This window comes from Mytilus californianus, unplaced genomic scaffold, assembly GCF_021869535.1.
Source record: "Mytilus californianus isolate M0D057914Y unplaced genomic scaffold, xbMytCali1.0.p SCAF_2, whole genome shotgun sequence".
Lineage (NCBI taxonomy): Eukaryota > Metazoa > Mollusca > Bivalvia > Mytilida > Mytilidae > Mytilus > Mytilus californianus.
In genome coordinates, this window is record NW_026262668.1 from 19,963,548 (window position 1) to 19,982,443 (window position 18,896).

At 33.2% G+C, this 18,896-nt stretch overlaps 1 protein-coding gene and 2 long non-coding RNA genes across 3 annotated transcripts in view; 2 read left to right on the plus strand and 1 right to left on the minus strand.

Annotated features, from left to right (window-relative positions):
* LOC127729443 (serine/threonine-protein kinase Nek7-like) overlaps positions 1-18,896 on the plus strand; it is a 41,739-nt gene that overhangs the window by 10,824 nt on the left and 12,019 nt on the right. The window contains exons 2-6 of the mRNA XM_052237273.1: positions 1,675-1,879; positions 2,482-2,544; positions 15,577-15,687; positions 16,066-16,174; positions 18,284-18,391. Of these exons, the coding sequence (XP_052093233.1) occupies positions 1,691-1,879; positions 2,482-2,544; positions 15,577-15,687; positions 16,066-16,174; positions 18,284-18,391 (580 nt within the window). The 5' untranslated portion in view covers positions 1,675-1,690. The remainder of the gene's footprint in view (positions 1-1,674; positions 1,880-2,481; positions 2,545-15,576; positions 15,688-16,065; positions 16,175-18,283; positions 18,392-18,896) is intronic.
* Positions 5,404-8,165, plus strand: LOC127729450 (uncharacterized). The gene is made up of 2 exons (XR_007994635.1): positions 5,404-5,552; positions 7,985-8,165. It is a non-coding gene; the product is annotated as an uncharacterized LOC127729450 (long non-coding RNA).
* LOC127729452 (uncharacterized) overlaps positions 7,785-18,896 on the minus strand; it is a 140,395-nt gene continuing 129,283 nt past the window's right edge. Inside the window, exon 2 of the long non-coding RNA XR_007994637.1 lies at positions 7,785-7,941. This is a non-coding gene — a long non-coding RNA (uncharacterized LOC127729452). The remainder of the gene's footprint in view (positions 7,942-18,896) is intronic.

Consider the following 18,896-nt stretch of genomic DNA (forward strand, 5'->3'; position numbering starts at 1 on the left):
AATATTGAATTACAATCCAAATTCAGACCTGTATCAAGCGCGAAAATCATGTCCTTTTTTGTCCCAACTGTTCAGGGTTGGACCTCTGTGGTCGTATCCAGCTGCGCTCAGCGAAGCAATTTATTTTAACCTGCAGAAGTTAGAAAGTCTGCTAGGTGTAACTAACAGTGGTCTCGTTAGCCCAAAATAGAAGGGTGCCGCAGGCTGTGAACCACTTGTGACTTTCAGAAAATATCACTATCAGTGCTCAACAATAGAGGTGAAATGAAGACTGCATCCCTTGTACGTCAATAATGATAAACCATGCCTGTACTGTAGTACTGACTACTGAGCTGGTGATACCCTCTGGGCGATCAACCTATTGCTATGAAAAATGAAAATAATACTTTATAGATTTAAACATGCTAAATGGATTAACCTTCATCAGGAACGCTCAAATTCAGATATTTTAAAGCCAAGGATGTATAAGAACCGAAACATTTGAAGAGCCATATCATATGACCAAAAGGGACCTAAACATAATAGACAAATCCATCTAAGGTCAACTTTGAAATTTGTGAATTATTTTTGTGAAACAAATTATATTTAATATATTTTTACAAACGAAAGTGAACCAACGCCTGGTGAGTCTGTAGTGAGTTAGAGTCCCTGAAGTGGATACCTCGGGTATGCAGGGTCGTTATGATGAAACACAATAATGTAGAAAGTCTTATAACAACAACACTGGAGGGACTGCTGCAGAAAATTTATTGATCGACATGTTTCGGTGCCTAGGGCACCGTCATCAGGACCTTTTTTTTGTTTTGAAATTTATATCCTTTATATATCATGTATATATTTGTAAATATACAAGTTATAGATTACCTATAATGTAAAATATTGTTAATATACAAGTATATATATTTCTAAATTTAGAAATTTCAAATTTTATTTTAAAACAGGAGGTCATCATGGTCATACATGAATATATAAAAAATGTACTTTGTTTGCTATTGCAATATGAAATTTGATTAACTTTTGAGTAAATTGATCCATTAATTCCTTAATTCCTTTTCATGTTTAGTAGTTTAGTTGTTTAACCAAAATGTGTAGGTCCTATTTAATTGTTTATGTGTTCAAGTCAATAGCAAATTCAAACTGAAATATTTTTTTAATTATTTGTTAATGCTGGCCTTATCTGTTTACAAGTAGTCTTGTCTGACATGTTAAGTATTTTTTTAGAACTACTGTGACATCCTCTGAAAAATGGTGGCCAAGGAATTATTTGAATCTGGAATAATTTTGAATTCTGGAAAATTGAGAAGAAATGTATGATGAAAACTAACTAATAAAGTAAAAAAATGAATTGAAATGTTTCTTTGATCCTATGACAGTATGAAATGAAAATACAAAGAATAAGGATGGGCAAATGTAAATATAAACAACTCTTTGTCACAGTCAGAGTGGAATATCACATAAACAAAGCCAAGGTACATTTGTTACACAAACCCCTTTAAAAAGACTGGTTGAACTCTGGTGTTCATAGCTGCTTAGTGTCCAATAGATCCCAACTCCTTATTTTTGCAAAATAAAAAAAAAAAAAATATGTGTGTTTGATATATTGTGCATGACCACCATGAGTCAGAAGCTTTTTTGTTCAGGTTACATTACATTACAATATTTATTTCATTTCAGGTTAAAGGCTACCAAAATGGCTGCCGGGGGTATGGAGCCAATGGATTTAGAAGGCAACCCCTCCCCTATTGATGAACAGGACAGTAAATATGGCTGCCTTGCTAACTTTAAAATAGATAAAAAGATAGGGAAGGGACAGTTTTCTGAAGTATATAGAGCTATTAATAAAATAGATGGCAGTGTTGTAGCCTTGAAGAAAGTTCAGGTGAATATTGATAAATTGTAGAATTGCAACTTATTTTACATGTTTTACAAAATATCTTATGAGAAAAATACTTGAACAGTTTAGTAGTAATATTTTTTTGTGAAAAGAGCCCCTCGTGATTAAATTGTTAGTCATGTTAGTAGATAAGAATAGAGAATGAAAACAGGGAATGTGTCAAAGGTACAATAACCATGACAACCCGACCAAAGAGCAGAAAACAGCCCAGTATTGTATTGATGTTGAATATGAAAATAAGAAAATATGGTATGATTGCCTATGAGACGGCTATCCACCTGTTTCCAAATGGTGTGAATGTAATCAAATATAGGTTGACCACTGTATGAACCTTCAACAGTGAGCAATACCTATACAGTATAGTCAGCTGTGAAAGACTAAACACGAGATTTTAAACTAATAAAAATACTCATTTTAGTTTGATTTCTTCCATGCAGACTGCATCATATATATGAACTGCATATTTTAGATTCCTAAGTGCAATTTATTTGGTAATACATGTACCAAAGTATACATGTGGTTGAACAGTTAAAGTTTTAATGTATATGCAGAATTTACATTAAAACTGTTAAACCTATATATTTCAGATATTTGAAATGATGGATGCCAAAGCAAGACAGGACTGTATAAAAGAAATAGGTCTTTTAAAGGTAACATCAGTTTGTTTCTGTAAATGAACAAAAGGAGATGTGGGGAATCTGAGATAACAACACAAATAACCAAAAGTCATCTCAGAGTATTCCTGTTCATATTATTGTTGTGACATTCAACTCAAATTATAATGGATGGTTTAATTTTGGGAAAACACCAAGTTTATAAAGTGCTATCTTCATTATCATTAAACTATGGCAATAGATTGTCCCTAAATGTTTAATTATTACAGTCCTACTTTATAATGTGTTGTAAATCTGATTGACAATGGATAGCAATGTGATCTATGAATAATTTAATTCTCGTTAAGGATGTATTCTTCATACGTTTCAGTCTCGTTGAAATCTCGTTCTGGAATCATTTCCAAAACATGTGTTACAAGTGGAAAATAGTAATGAGTTTAATTAATATCATAATTAAACTTAACTCTGTGAAAAAATTGTGTATTTACAATAAGTAGTTTTCGAGTAATAAATTTTTCAAAGTTTATTACCAATCAAGTCAATCTTTTTAGCCAAAATTTTGAGAAAACAGGTGAGGGGTACAAGAAATGATTTTACCAGAAACATGTACATCCCATATCACATTTATAACAAAGAAGTTGAAATAATTTGCATTTTGTTCTTAAAACAGAGAAAAATCACAAATTTTCAAAATTGACAGCAAGGTAAATTTGACACGAAAAAGCATCAAAATATGATAAAACTTTCTTATATTAACACCTACCTATAGTTTTTTATGCCCCCGCCGTAGCGGTGGGGGCATTAAGTTTTACCCTTGTCCGTCTGTACGTACGTACGTACGAACGTCCCAAAATTGGTTTCGGTTCTCTAACTTGAGTTTGCCTCAACCAAATGTTATGAAACCTATACACAATGCTTATTACCACAAAACACAGATCAAGTTTGAATTTTGGTGGCGTCACTTTAACCGTTCTAGAGTTATGCTCCTTTATAAACGGAAAAATTGCAAAATTGTTTGTTTCCTTTCTCTAACTTAAGTTTTGCCTCAACCAAATGTTATGAAACTTATACACAATGCTTATTATCACAAAACACAGATCAAGTTTGAATGTTGGTGGCGTCACTTTAACTTTTCTAGAGTTATGCCCCTTTATAAATGGAAAAATTGCAAAATTTTTATTTTCTTCTAAATATCAAGTAATTTTTATAAAAATTGGAGTTATCTTCCTTTGTCCATGATTATAGTTGAATCAACTACAATCAATGCTTTATACAATGCAATGTTTAATTTTGACTTCCACTGATTAAACACAGATCAAGTTGAATTTGGGTATTGTCACTTTAACCATTATTGAGTTATGCCCCTTTATAAATCGAAAGATTGCTAAATTTTTAGTTTCCATTCTGTAACTTAAGTTTGCCCCAACCAAACATTTTGAAAACACACGGCTGATTTTTTTGCACATTATAGGAAAATCATTATATTTTACAATCATGATTGTCGTCGTAAGTGCCCGTGGTCATGATTTTCTAAAATTTGTGTTTTTACAGGGTACCACCAGATACCGTGTTGTACGGGGAATCTTGAACATGAAAAATAAAATTATTGCGTTCTTTGTTGGTAGTTAAAACAGTACCTATTATATAGTTTATATATTAAATATATCATATAATCAAATGTATCATCACAATATTTTTTACTCTGATTTAAGCATTAAGAAACAGTGCATGTGTGTGCCAAATTGCATGCGTGAAATAAAAATCTATTTGAAGAAATTAGCAATCCAAAACACAAATTAAGTCAACATTTTGATATTGATTAAACACGGATTATCTCGTGCCATTAATCATTTTGTTGCTTACACTATTAGGTCATTAACAAGGACAGAGGTCACTCAAAACATTTGTCTTTTTTGCTTGTTGTGTGGTTGTTTTATTTGTTGTGAATAGCGAGCTAACTTTATAGATTGTCACTTTGTTCGGAGAAATCTGTTTTGTGTCTGTTTTTCAAAACTTTAAACTTTTTATTGAATAAATATTTTGTTATAATTGTAGTATAAGAATCAAATCGGTCGGATCGAATCAAAATCCGGAATATGGCACATCAAAAGGCTTGTATGATGTTTCGACCTAAATCCCACTAGGTGGGAACGACAACAAAAATATACCACCGTTTGTGCAACAAAAAACCCGGATACAACAGACAGCAACCAACGGCAACCACTTAATTACAGGCTTCTGATTTTGGACAGTCATATACAGAATTTAGAGGGGTTAAACATGTTTGTGATCCTTCAATCCTCCCCTGACCTGGACAATGGTATAACACAGCATAAGAAAAATCTGCTGAAAAACAGTTTGAAATGGCTTGACTTATCAAATCGGCATGAAGACAAAAAACACAAAGTACCGATATAATAGTACTCGCCGTTAGAGTAGAATATTTTATATTCTGAAGAAAGGGATTCGGGCTGGTGGCGCGAAAATTTATTTTCACTTTTGTACACATTCATATCCTCAACTATCCTGCATTTCATGTTGAAGAGTGTTCATTCTCATCATGTCTTGTGCAAAGTCAATTATTTCAGTTCATACCAGGCCAAGTAATTTATTTTCAAAATTCTCATTCCCTCCCTGTTTTCGAAATCAAATGGGTGTTCCCTTACTGAAAACTAATGAAAGGACGTCATCAATAGTCTGAGAAAAGTATGATCATAAACATCATTACCGTAAAAACTAGCTTTTGTTATAAATCAGGCCGTTAGTTTTTTCCTCAAATGAACTCGTTCATTTTTTTCATAACTGGTCTTTTTATAGCTGACCATACGGTATGACTTTTTCACATTGTTGAAGGCTGAACGGTTGCCTATAATTGCTTGCTTCCACATCTCCTAATTTTTATACGACCGCAAAAAAATTTTGTGGTCGTATATTGGTATGACGTTGGCGTCGTCGTCGTCTGGCGTCGTCGTCCGAAGACACATTGGTTTTCGCACTCTAACTTTAGTTTAAGTGAATGGATCTTTTTGAAATTTGACCATAAGGTTAAATACCACAAAAGGAAGGTTGGGATTGATTTTGGGGGTTAAGGTACCAACAGTTAAGGAATTAGGGGCCAAAAAGGGGCCAAAAATAAGCATTTTCTAGTTTCCAGACAATAACTGGAACGGTGTATGGATCTCTCTGAAATTATACTACAAGTTTCCATACCACAAAGGGATGGTTAGGATTTGCTTTAGGGGGTTATGGCTCAAACCGTTTAGGAATTAGGGGCAAAAAAGGGGGAAAAACAAGGTTGTCCTGGTTAATGGACAAATACTTTAGTACAAAACATAATTTAAAGCAGTGTAAGGGAGATAAATCAAATACATCATTGAAATTATCTCCCTTACACTTCTTTTAAATTATGTATAAAGTAATGGTTAATGAACAATAAAGATAATTTAAAACAGTGTAAGGGAGGTAATCCAAATACAACGTTTTGGTTACTTCCCTTACACTGCTTTTAAATTATGTTTAAAGAAATGCATATTTATAAAGGAAGACCAGTAAAAATATCTGCAAATGTTGCATCTTTTTTTTTTACCAAAAAATCCATATGAATGATTTGACACTATATTTTTAATTCTATTATAAAATAGATTAAGTTAGCACTATGGTAAATTTAAATGGGTAATTATGGTTGCCAACTCCATTGGAAATTTGAATTGAGATTATGACCATATCTTGAGGGAAAGAATTTTTTTAAGGGAAAAAAGGGGGGGGGGGGATAAAAAGAAATTGTAGGGGGCAATTTTTTCTCATTTCAGATTTCAGAAATTAAAAAGAATTATTCCTCAAATATTATTTTTTTTTCAAATTTCAAATATTGAAAAATTTCAAGAAGTAATCTTTAATTGCACAGTATGGCGCATTAGATTTGTAAAATCTTTGATCACATTTATTTATTTGTTATGCCGAATCTAACAGTGTATTTAGATTTTTAATTTTGGGTCCAGTTTTCAAATTGGTCTACATTAAGGTCCAAAGGGTCCAAAATTAAACTTTGTTTGATTTTAGCAAAAATTGAATATATGAGGTTCTTTGATATGCTGAATCTAAACATGTATTTAGATTTTTGATTTTTGGCCCAGTTTTCAAGTTGGTCCAAATTGTGGTCCAAAATTAAACTTTGTTTGATTTCAACAAAAATTGAATATATGGGGTTCTTTGATATGCTGATTCTACCATGTATTTAGATTTTTTATTTGTGAACCCCATTATCAAATTGGTTCATATTGAGGTCAAAAGGGTCCAAAATTAAACTTTGTTTGATTTCATCTAAAATTGAATTACTGGGGTTCTTTGATATTCCAAATCTAACCGTGTATTTAGATTTTTATACGCCCGTTTACGGGACGTATTATGGTATACCCTTGTCCGTCTGTCCGTCCGTCGTCAACATGTCGGACATTAACTCAAAAACGCTTTAACCAATTTGCATAAAACTTTGGTGAATTGTTTATATCTATTGACGTGAGCTCCCTTTCGTTTTTTATGAATTTTAGATTTTACGTTTCCGAGTTATGGGGTTTTTTTCATTAAAAAAAGGGGGGTTTTCCAATTTTCGGACAATAACTCAAGAATGCTTTCACCAACTTGCAAGAAATTGTGGTGAATTGTTTATATCTATTGACATGAGCTCCCTTTTAATTTTTATATAATTTAGATTTTACGTTTCCGAGTTACAGGGTTTTATTCATAAAAAAAGGGGGATTTTCCAGTTTTCCGACAAAAAATCAAAAATGCTATCAGCAGTTCGTATGGAACTTTGGTGAATTGTTAATATCTATTGATGTAAGCTCCGTTTAGAATTTTATAAATTTTACATTTCTGAGTTATGGGGTTTTATTCATTAAAAAAGGGGGGATTTTCCAGTTTTCGGACAATAACTCAAAAATGCTGTCAGCAATTCTCATGAAACTTTGGTGAATTGTTTATATCTATTGATGTAAGCTCCCTTTACATTTTCATAAATTTCTAATATGACATTGAGAATTAATTGAACTTTATTTGTTAACAGTCTGACAACAGATTTACTAAGTATTGCACAATAGCAAGAAATCTTTAATTGAATATAAATTCAATTCACATAACCAATTTCAAGTTCTTTGACTACGTTTATTCAGAAACCTATAATATGTCAAATATTTAATACAATCCAAATTCAGACCTGTATCAAGCTTGAATATTGTGTCCATTTTTGCCCCAACTGTTCAGGGTTGGACCTCTGCGGGCGTATCCAGCTGCGCTCAGCGAAGCAGTTTATTAATTTTGGGTCCTGTTTTTATACGACCGCAAAAAAAATTTTGTGGTCGTATATTGGTATGACGTTGGCGTCGTCGTCGTCGTCCGGCGTCGTCGTCCGAATACGCATTAGTTTTCGCACTCTAACTTTAGTTTAAGTGAATGGATCTCTATGAAATTTTACCTTAAGGTTAAATACCACAAAAGGAAGGTGGGGATTGATTTTGGGGGTTATGGTACCAACAGTTAAGGAAAAAGGGGCCAAAAATAAGCATTTTCTAGTTTCCAGACAATAACTGTGGAACGGTGTATGGATCTCTCTGAAATTATACTACAAGTTTCCATACCACAAAGGGATGGTTAGGATTTGCTTTGGGGGGTTATTGCTCAAACCGTTTAAGAATTAGGGGCAAAAAAGGGGGAAAAACAAGGTTGTCCTGGTTAATGGACAAATACTTAAGTACAAAACATAATTTAAAGCAGTGTAAGGGAGATAAATCAAATACATCATTGAAATTATCTCCCTTACACTGCTTTTAAATTATGTATAAAGTAATGGTTAATGAACAATTAAGATAATTTAAAACAGTGTAAGGGAGGTAATCCAAATACAACGTTTTGGTTACTTCCCTTAAACTGCTTTTAAATTATGTTTAAAGAAATGCATATTTATAAAGGAAGACCAGTAAAAATATCTGCAAATGTTGCATCTTTTTTTTTTACAAAAAAAATCCATATGAAAGATTTGACACTATATTTTAAATTCTATTATAAAATAGATTAATTTAGCACTATGGTAAATTTAAATGGGTAATTATGGTTTCAAATTGGTCTACATTAAGGTCCAAAGGGTCCGAAATTAAACTTTGTTTGATTTTAACAAAAATTGAATATATGGGGTTCTTTGATATGCTGAATCTAAACATGTATTTAGATTTTTGATTTTTTGCCCAGTTTTCAAGTTGGTCCAAATTGGGGTCCAAAATTAAACTTTGTTTGATTTCAACAAAAATTGAATATATGGGGTTCTTTGATATGCTGAATCTAACCATGTATTTAGATTTTTATTTGTGGACCCCGCTATCAAATTGGTTCATATTGAGGTCAAAAGGGTCCAAAATTAAACTTTGTTTGATTTCATCAAAAATTGAATTATTGGGGTTCTTTGATATGCCAAATCTAATCGTGTATTTAGATTTTTAATTTTGGGTCTCGTTTTTTAAATTGGTCTACATTAAGGTCCAAAGGGTCCAAAATTAAACTTAGTTTGATTTTAACAAAAATTGAATTCTTAGGGTTCTTTGATACGCTAAATCTATACATGTGTTTAGATTTTTGATTATGGGCCCAGTTTTCAAGTTGGTCCAAGTTGGGGTCCAAAATTAAACTTTGTTTGATTTCAACAAAAATTGAATATATGGGGTTCTTTGATATGCTGAATCTAAACATGTATTTAGATTTTAGATTTTTGGCCCAGTTTTAAAGTTGGTACAAATTGGGGTCCAAAATTAAACTTCGTTTGATTTCAACAAAAATTAAATATATGGGGTTCTTTGATATGCTGAATCTAACCATGTATTTAGATTTATTATTTGTGGGCCTTGCTATCAAATTGGTTCATATTGAGGTCAAAAGGGTCCAAAATTAAACTTTGTTTGATTTCATCAAAAATTGAATTATTGGGGTTCTTTGATATGCCAAATCTAACCATGTTTTTAGATTTTTAATTTGGGTCCCATTTTTTAAATTGGTCTTCATTGAGGTCCAAAGGGTCCAAAATTAAACTTAGTTTGATTTTATCAAAAATTGAATTCTTGGGGTTCTTTGATATGCTGAATCTAAACATGTGTTTAGATTATTGATTATGGGCCCAGTTTTCAAGTTGGTCCAAGTTGGGGTCCAAAATTAAACTTTTTTTGATTTCAACAAAAATTGAATATATGGGGTTCTTTGATATGCTGAATCTAACCATGAATTTAGATTTTTTATTTGTGGGCCCCGCTATCAAATTGGTTCATATTGAGGTCAAAAGGGTCCAAAATTAAACTTTGTTTGATTTCATCTAAAATTGAATTATTGGGGTTCTTTGATATTCCAAATCTAACCGTGTATTTAGATTTTTAATTTTAAGTCCCGTTTTTTAAATTGGTCTACATTAAGGTCCAAAGGGTCCAAAATTAAACTTAGTTTGATTTTAGCAAAAATTGAATTCTTGGGGTTCTTTGATATGCTGAATCTAAACATGTGTTTAGATTTTTGATTATGGGCCCAGTTTTCAAGTTTGTCCAAGTTGGGGTCCAAAATTAAACTTTGTTTGATTTTAACAAAAATTGAATATATGGGGTTCTTTGATATGCTGAATCTAACCATGTATTTTGATTTTGGACATTGGACCATAATAGGTAAATTAAAAAAATTCAAGTTCTTAGACCACATTCTTTCTGTGTCAGAAACCTATGCTGTGTCAAATATTTAATAACAATCCAAATTCAGAGCTGTATCAAGCTTGAATGTTGTGTCCATACTTGCCCCAACTGTTCAGGGTTCGACCTCTGTGGTCGTATCAAGCTGCGCCCCAGCGAAGCATTTTATTATATTATACAACAAGTATTACATAAAATTAACACTATCAATGTTCCATGTAAATGAGGTAGGGTCAGATGAACTCTGCCACAAAATCACGTACACCTTGTTACCATTCCATACAACAAATATATTTAACCCACTACTATCTGAGCTTTCAACTTAATAGTAGACAATGAAACGTAATAGCTACTACTAGCTTCGGTAATTTTTATACGACCGCAAAAAAATTTTTGTGGTCGTATATTGGTATGACGTTGGCGTCGTCCGAAGACACATTGGTTTTCGCACTCTAACTTTAGTTTAAGTGAATGGATCTCTATGAAATTTTACCACAAGGTTCAATACCACAAAAAGAAGGTTGGGATTGATTTTGGGGGTTATGGTACCAACAGTAAAGGAATTAGGGGCCAAAAAGGGGCCAAAAATATGCATTTTTGTAACTTCCAGACATAACTTGTGTGTTAGTGTATGGATCTCTCTGACATTGTACCACAAGGTTCCATATCACAAAAAGAATGCTGGGATTGATTTAGGGGGTAATTGCCTCAAAATTTTAGGAATTAGGGGCCAAAAAAGGGGCAAAAAACAAGCATTTTTCTAGGTTCATGACAATAACTTGTGTGTAAGTGTATGGATCTTTCTGAAATTGTACTACAAGGTTCCATATATCAAAGGGAAAGCTGGAATTGAGTTTGGGGGTAATTGCCGAAACGTTTAGGAATTGGGGGCCAAAAAGGGGCCAAAAATAAGCATTTTTCTAGTTTCCAGACAATAACTTGTGTTCAAGTGTATGGATCTCTCTGAAATTGTACTGCAAGGTACCATACCACAAAGGGAAGGCAAAGATTGATGAGGGGGGTAATTGCCTCAATATTTTAGGAATAAGGGGCCAAAAAGGGGAAAAAAACAAGCATTTTTCTAGTTTCAGGACAATAACTTGTGTGTAAGTGTATGGATCATTCTGAAATTGTACTACATGGTTCCATATCACAAAGGGAAAGCTGGGTTTGAGTTTGGGGGTAATTGCCCTAAACGTTTAGGAATTTGGGGCCAAAAAGGGGCCAAAAAACACATTTTTCTAGTTTCCAAACAATAACTTGTGTTCAAGTGTATGGATCTCTCTGAAATTGTACTGCAAGGTACCATACCACAAAGGGAAGACTGGGATTGAGTTTGGGGGTGATGAATCATAAGGGTGTTCAAAAAATTGGGGGGGGGGGGGGGATTTTTTTTTTTTTCCTTTTTTTTCTTTTTTTCCTTTTTCTTTTCTTTTAAAATTTACCATTTTAAGTTGGTTATTTCTGATTTATATTTAAAAGCAAATAATAATTATATGGTAGGAGAAACACACCAAACAGGATGTGTAAATTTTTATGTAATAAGTATTGTGCAATAGCAAGAAATTTTCAATTGCACAGTATTGCACAATTGCAAGAAATCTTCAATTGCACAGTATTGCGCAATAGCAAGAAATCTTCAATTGCACAGTATTGCGCAATAGCAAGAAATATCCAATAGTACAATATTGCGCAATAACAAGAAATTGTCAATTGTACAGTATTGCGCAATAGCAAGAAATATTTAATTGCACAGTATTGTGCAAAAGAAGATACTTCGTATAAATTGCTTATTTCTTGACCAATTTCAATGGGGTTTTATTCTTGAATTCTTGGGGTTCTTTAATATGCTGAATCTAACCGTGTATTTAGTTTTTGGATTTTGGGCCCCGTTTTTAAATGGGTTCACTTTGAGGTCCAAAGGGTCCAAAATTAAACTTTGTTTGATTTCATCAAAAATTGAATTATTGGGGTTCTTTGATATGCCGAATCTAACCGTGTATTTAGATTCTTAATTTTTGGTTCCGTTTTCAAATTGGTCTACATTAAGGTCCAAAGGGTCCAAAATAAAACTTAGTTTGATTTTATCAAAAATTGAATTATTGGGGTTCTTTGATATGCCGAATCTAACCGTGTATTTAGATTCTTAATTTTTGGTTCCGTTTTCAAATTGGTCTACATTAAGGTCCAAAGGGTCCAAAATTAAACTTTGTTTGATTTCAACAAAAATTGAATATATGGGGTTCTTTGATATGCTGAATCTAACCATGTATTTAGATTTTTGATTTTTGGGCCCTGTTATCAACTTTGTCCACATTGAGGTCAAAAGGGTTCAAAATTAAACTTTGTTTGATTTCATCAAAAATTGAATTCTTGGGGTTCTTTGATATGCTGAATCTAACCATGTATTTAGATTTTGGATATTGGACCATAATAGGTGAATGTCCAATTTAAAATTTTTAAGTTCTTAGACCACATTCATTCTGTGTCAGAAACCTATGCTGTGTCAAATATTTAATCACAATCCAAATGCAAAGCTGTATCAAGCTTGAATGTTGTGTCCATACTTGCCCCAACTGTTCAGGGTTTGACCTCTGCGGTCGTATCAAGCTGCGCCCTGCAGAGCATTTTATTCTATGTTGTTTCGCTCTTATTAAAATTCTGATCTTTATTAACTCGCGTACTCTTATGTATAAGCTCAAATGAGGATAACGAAATCAGAGATCTATATTTTAATTAGATTGATGTTGTTTACAAGTGTTTGTAAAATACATCGATGCTGTACAAAACTTTCTTTTTGTAGATAATCTTTAACTTCATGTCAATTGTAGGCCAATTTATGTTCGATAAGTTATGTACATTACACTTGATATAAGTGTGCAAGATCGAGTGATTAGCCTGCTGTTTCTAATTCTCATTTTGTTTTCATAACTTGTAACATAAACCCCTCCCCTTTTTCACCGTTTGCAGTTTTTTTTTTTTTAATTTCTGAAAAGCAAATATATACTCAGACCAGCTAATTCAATCAATTCTGCGTTAATATTCATCAGTTTTGGAACTAAGTACTATTTGATGTGCTTCCACGTTCACCAAAAGAGAATTGGATATTTACCCAGAAAATCATGAGAACACCTTCTATCAAAAGACGGAAAAAATAACATTTTGGGAGGGCAACTCATAAATGTTAATACCTAAAAAAACATCTCTAAAGATCACTTGTATCGAATCTTATGTAAAAATTCCGATTTTGGAACTTTTAAGAGGTCAAGGTCACTGTTATTTAACAGCTGAATCAAAATTGTAAATGTGCACCCTATAAGTACAAATGTCAATCTCAAACCATATCTGGCAATAAAATTATCAAATTAGTCCTAAATATAAAAACTTTAGTTATAATCCTTTGAATTATTAAGTCTCCCAAACGAAGTTTGGGAAGACTTATTGGTTTTGCTCAGTTCTTCTTCTTCTTCTTCTTCTTCTTCTTCTTCCGCCGCTTTTAAATTTGAACTTGTCTCTTATTATTATTATTATTCTTCTTCTTCTTCTTCTTCTTCTTCTTCCGCCTCTTTTAAATTTGAACTTGTCCACACCCGTTCTCCAAAACCGCTTGTCAGATTAACTTAAGGTTTCACAATATGTTAGACTAACATGTCTAGTGGTGCAATCAGGGTTTTGTTTGTGCAATGGGGTTTATAAAGGGGTACTTTGAGGGGCAAAAAGAAAGGAGGGTTTTACTATAGAACCCTATGGGATTTTATTTTTAAAATTTTCAAATGATTATAAATTGAAAACCGTTTGTGATAGACACAATCTTTTTAATTGAAAATGTTCTAAATGATAAAGCACATTAAATGAAATACGGGGTTAGTCCCAAGGGGTCACCCCCACCCCCTGCCATTTAAGAAAGTTCTAATATCTTTAAAATGGTTGAGATCCCCACCACTAAACCATATATATTCTGGTTTGTCATGCTAAGATGGTTTGAATGATATACAGGGTTAGTCCCCAGGGGTCATCCCGACCCCCTGCCATTTGAGAAAGTTCTAATATCTTGTAAATGGTCCAGATCCCCACCCCTAAACCATATATATTCTGGTTTGTCATGCTAAGATGTTTTGAATGATATATAGGGTTAGTCCCCAGGGGTCATCCCGACCCCCTGCCATTTGAGAAAGTTCTAATATCTTGTAAATGGTCCAGATCCCCACCCCTAAACCATATATATTCTGGTTTGTCATGATAAAGAACATCAAATGAAATACAGGGTAAGTCCCATGGGGTCACCCCCACCCCCTGCCATTTAAGAAAGTTCTAATATCTTGTAAGTGGTCAAGATCCCCACCCCTAAACCATATATATTCTGGTTTGTAATGCGAAGATGGTTTGAATTGTATACAGGGTTAGTCCCCAGGGGTCACCCCACCCCCTGCCATTTAAGAAAAATCTAATATCTTGTAAGTGGTCAAGATCCCCACCCCTAAACCATATATATATTCTGGTTTGTCATACCAAGATGGTTTGAATGATATACAGGGTTATTCCCCAGGGGTCATCCCGACCCCCTGCCATTTGAGAAAGTTCTTATATCTTGTAAATGGTCGAGATCCCCACCCCTAAACCATATATATTCCTGTTCGTCATGTCTCGAACATATGAATGACATATAGGGTCATTTGGGAAAGTTCTAATATCTTGTAAATGGTCGAGATCCCCACCCCTAAAACCATATATATTCCTGTTTGTCATGTCTCGAACATATGAATGACATATAGGGTCAGTCCCAAGGGGTCCCCCCCACCCCCAATGTTCTAGTATCTTGTAAATGGTCGAGATCCCCACCACTAAACCATATATATTCTGGTTTGTCATGCCAAGATGATTTGAATGATATACAGGGTTAGTCCCCAGGCATCACTAATGCATATAACTTTACTGGACCAAACCAATTTTCACTGGACTTTGTCCAATGTCAGGCGACCCTGGGAATTACGAATTATGGGAGCTTCGTTTGGGAGACTTCGTAACAGCATCCTGTTACAATCATTTCTTGTCAGAATTTATTTTACTATAAACGCAAATATGTAGGGGTGGGCAGCTGTCTAAACGTGACTCTATGTTTTCCTTGAAATTTTAGATTTGACCTTTGACCCAAATTTAAGAAAATCGTGACCACTGTAGACAATGACGACATCAATATTTCGACGAGGCTTGTTCTCCTCTTTCCAATGATATAAAATATAGCCGTGTGTTATTCCGTTAACCCGAATCGATCAAATTTGTTGACTGGGCACCCTACTAATAGATACTACTATATAGATACTACTATATATGATTAAAATCATCTTCTCTTTATTTACAGCAACTGAATCATCCAAATGTGATAAAGTACCTGTCTTCATTTATTGAGAACAATGAGTTGAATATTGTGTTAGAATTGGCTGATGCTGGTGACCTGTCCAGAATGATCAAAGTAAGTTCCAGTAGAATAATGATATTCATATTGTGTTAGAATTGGCTGACACTGGTGACCTGTCCAGAATGAGAAAAGTAAGTTCTAGTAGAATAAAGTTCTAAAGTTATCTAAGAATGTACAAAGGACTGTCAGAAAAGAAATTATAACTTGCACACCTTTGAAGCATATTGTCATCACTTTCTGATTAACACAAAGTGTTTGTAATGATTGTAGTAAGAATTCAAACCTAAAGAATGTGTACAAAATATTCAGTAATGATTATATACATATAGTTAAGTAGGCAAGACATTTCAATTTGACCTCTCTTGCTTTTTATTATTACAAAAGAACCCATTGAGTTCTTTCAATGATTATATGTATTTTTTGTTATTTCAGCATTTTAAGAAACAGAACAGATTAATTCCAGAGAAATCTATATGGAAATACTTTATACAGATCTGTAGTGCTTTAGAACATATGCATTCCAAGAGAATTATGCACAGAGGTCAGTTCTTCAGGGTTTCACACTGCATTTATAACACCATTGAAAGTCTTTGTTGTCTATTGATAGCCAATGGCTCAATGGAATGCTCATCAAATTAGTTTGGTACAAAAAACACTTGTAGATCTTATAACTATTAGAATGAAGTGCTAATATTACAATCAATTCTATTGATCTTCACTCAGATTATCAATTTTCAGTTGTATTTTTAGATGCAGTGTATATATAGATTCTACACCTCCGTCAAGTGTGATACAATATTTCCTCCTTTCGAAGACAGTTGAATTTTTTTATATTTAATTTTAACTGTCCAAAGTTGAAGTTTGTGTGTCCCACTAGACATGGTGGTGGTATCTGTTTCTCTAATGTTTTTACAGGTAAGACATTGTCGAGGCAAATTTCAAAGTTTCCTTTTTAAGTATCTGTTAAAGGATTGAGTTATATTTACAATATATTTTTACACATGGTACAGATATCTGATGGCATATGTTTCTGGAATAATAACTATCCTCTTCTTCAAAATTGAAAGACTTCAGTTCCAAGAAAAAAGTTGCATAGATTTTTTTATACGACCGCAAAAAAATTTTTGGGATCGTATAATGGTATGATGTCGTCGTCGTCTGAAGACACATTGGTTTCCGGACAATAACTTTAGTTTTAGTGAATGGATCTCTATGAAATTTTTTAAGAAGGTTCAGTACCACAAAAGGAAGGTCCAAAAAGGGGCCCAAAACAAGCATTTTTCTAGTTTCAGGATATTAACTTGTGTATAAGTATTTCGATTGCTCTGAAACTGTACCACAATGTTTAATACCACAAGTAGAAGGTTGGGATTCATTTTAGGGGTTATGGGGCCAACAGTTTAGGAATTAAGGGCCAAAAAGGGGCCAAAAACAAGCATTTTTCTAGTTTCCAGACAATAACTTGTGTGTAAGTGTATGGATCTCTCTGACATTGTACCTCAAGGTTCCATATAACAAAGGGAAGGCTGGGATTGAGTTTGGGGTTAATTGCCTCAAACATGTAGGAATTAGGGGCCAAAAAAGGGCCAAACACAAACATTTTTCTAGTTTCCAGACAATAACTTGTGTGTAAGTGTATGGATCTCTCTGAAATTGTACTACAAGGTTCCATACTACAAAGGAAAGGCTGGGATTGAGTTTTGGAGTTATTGCTTCAAGGAGGGGTTTCAAAAAGTTGGGGTGGGGGAATTTTTTAAGGGATTCATATTTTTTTTTCAAAATTTTTAGAATTTCAAATTTTTGAAAAGTTTCAAGAAGAAATCTTTAATTGCACAGTATTGCGCAATGGATTTGTAAGATCTTTGACCACATTTATTTTGTGTCAGAAACCTATATTATGTCGAAAATTTGATCACAATCCAAATTCAAACAGTATCAAGCGTGAATATTGTGTCCAAATTTGCCCCAACTGTTCAGGGTTTTGACCTCTGCGGTCGTATCAGGCTGCGCTCAGCGAAGCATTTTATTGTATCATAAAATTAAAAACCAAAGTAAATACACATACAGAACCAGCAAAGCATGAGTTTCAACATTAGATTTTTTAAATTACAAAAATTTAATATTTACAATCACCGTTTATAAAGTCTGTTTTAAACTTTACCAGAATTTGTTAAAAATTACTGTACATTCAGAACATATTGTGAGGTTTTTATTAATGTGAATAATGCAACTATTTGAGTATCGCAATTATAAGAACTAGCACTGTGTTATCAAATACATGTCTTTGTTTGTATCTTTACTTAAAATCGAAATAATTAAACTCACATTTTAGTTCATTCTTGAAAAATCGCAATAATAAATGCATGTAATAATTTCTGAATTTACAGTACTCAAAGAATGTATGAAAGCAAATATGCAAATGAAATTTTGTTTAATGTGCAAAATAATATAATGGAACAACAATTTTCTTGTCGTTTGTTTATGTGTAATGGTAATTTAACTCTACTTGACTCCATTAAGTAATTTTAACATTTATATCTATTTAGAAGGTTTAAAATTGACATGGTGTTGTGATAAAAACATGTTACCAGTTTCTTTTTGAAAAAAAAAACCGCTAGCATTGTACTTATCTCAAAATTTTCTTTTTCAGATATAAAACCAGCTAATGTATTTATAACTGGTCAAGGTGTGGTCAAGTTGGGAGATCTTGGACTTGGAAGATTTTTTAGCTCAAAGACCACAGCAGCTCATTCCTTGGGTAAGAAATTGTTTTAAATAATGTGTATCAGTTTTATATGACGTATTGCACTTTCAGTTAATGAAAATCTGTGTCCATAGGGCAAACATCTAAGCCTTTAAGTGTCAAAAACCATGGTTCGTTATAGAAATAAGATCTTTGATATTCACCAAAGACTAAGTGATGAGGGTTGTGGTCAATATTATAACTGACAGTTGATATTTTGGGTAAAACTTAAAAAGATTGATTGATTGATATTTGCTTAACATCCAGTGACAAATATTTCATGCATTTTCAGGACGAGAACAAATTAACAATAAATACAATAGGAAAGTCCTGTAATAGAGGCCCTCCGAGATGAAGGTTGGAAAAATTTAGACTGCCACTAGAAAATGAGGGTATATTGGATAGGGACAGAAATTTTGCCTTGCAATAGGCCATCTATGGACCCCTCAAAGATTTGTTGCAAGGGTTCTTAATGTGCAGACAGCATAGCACTCTCTCTACATAAGGCATCAGATTAAAC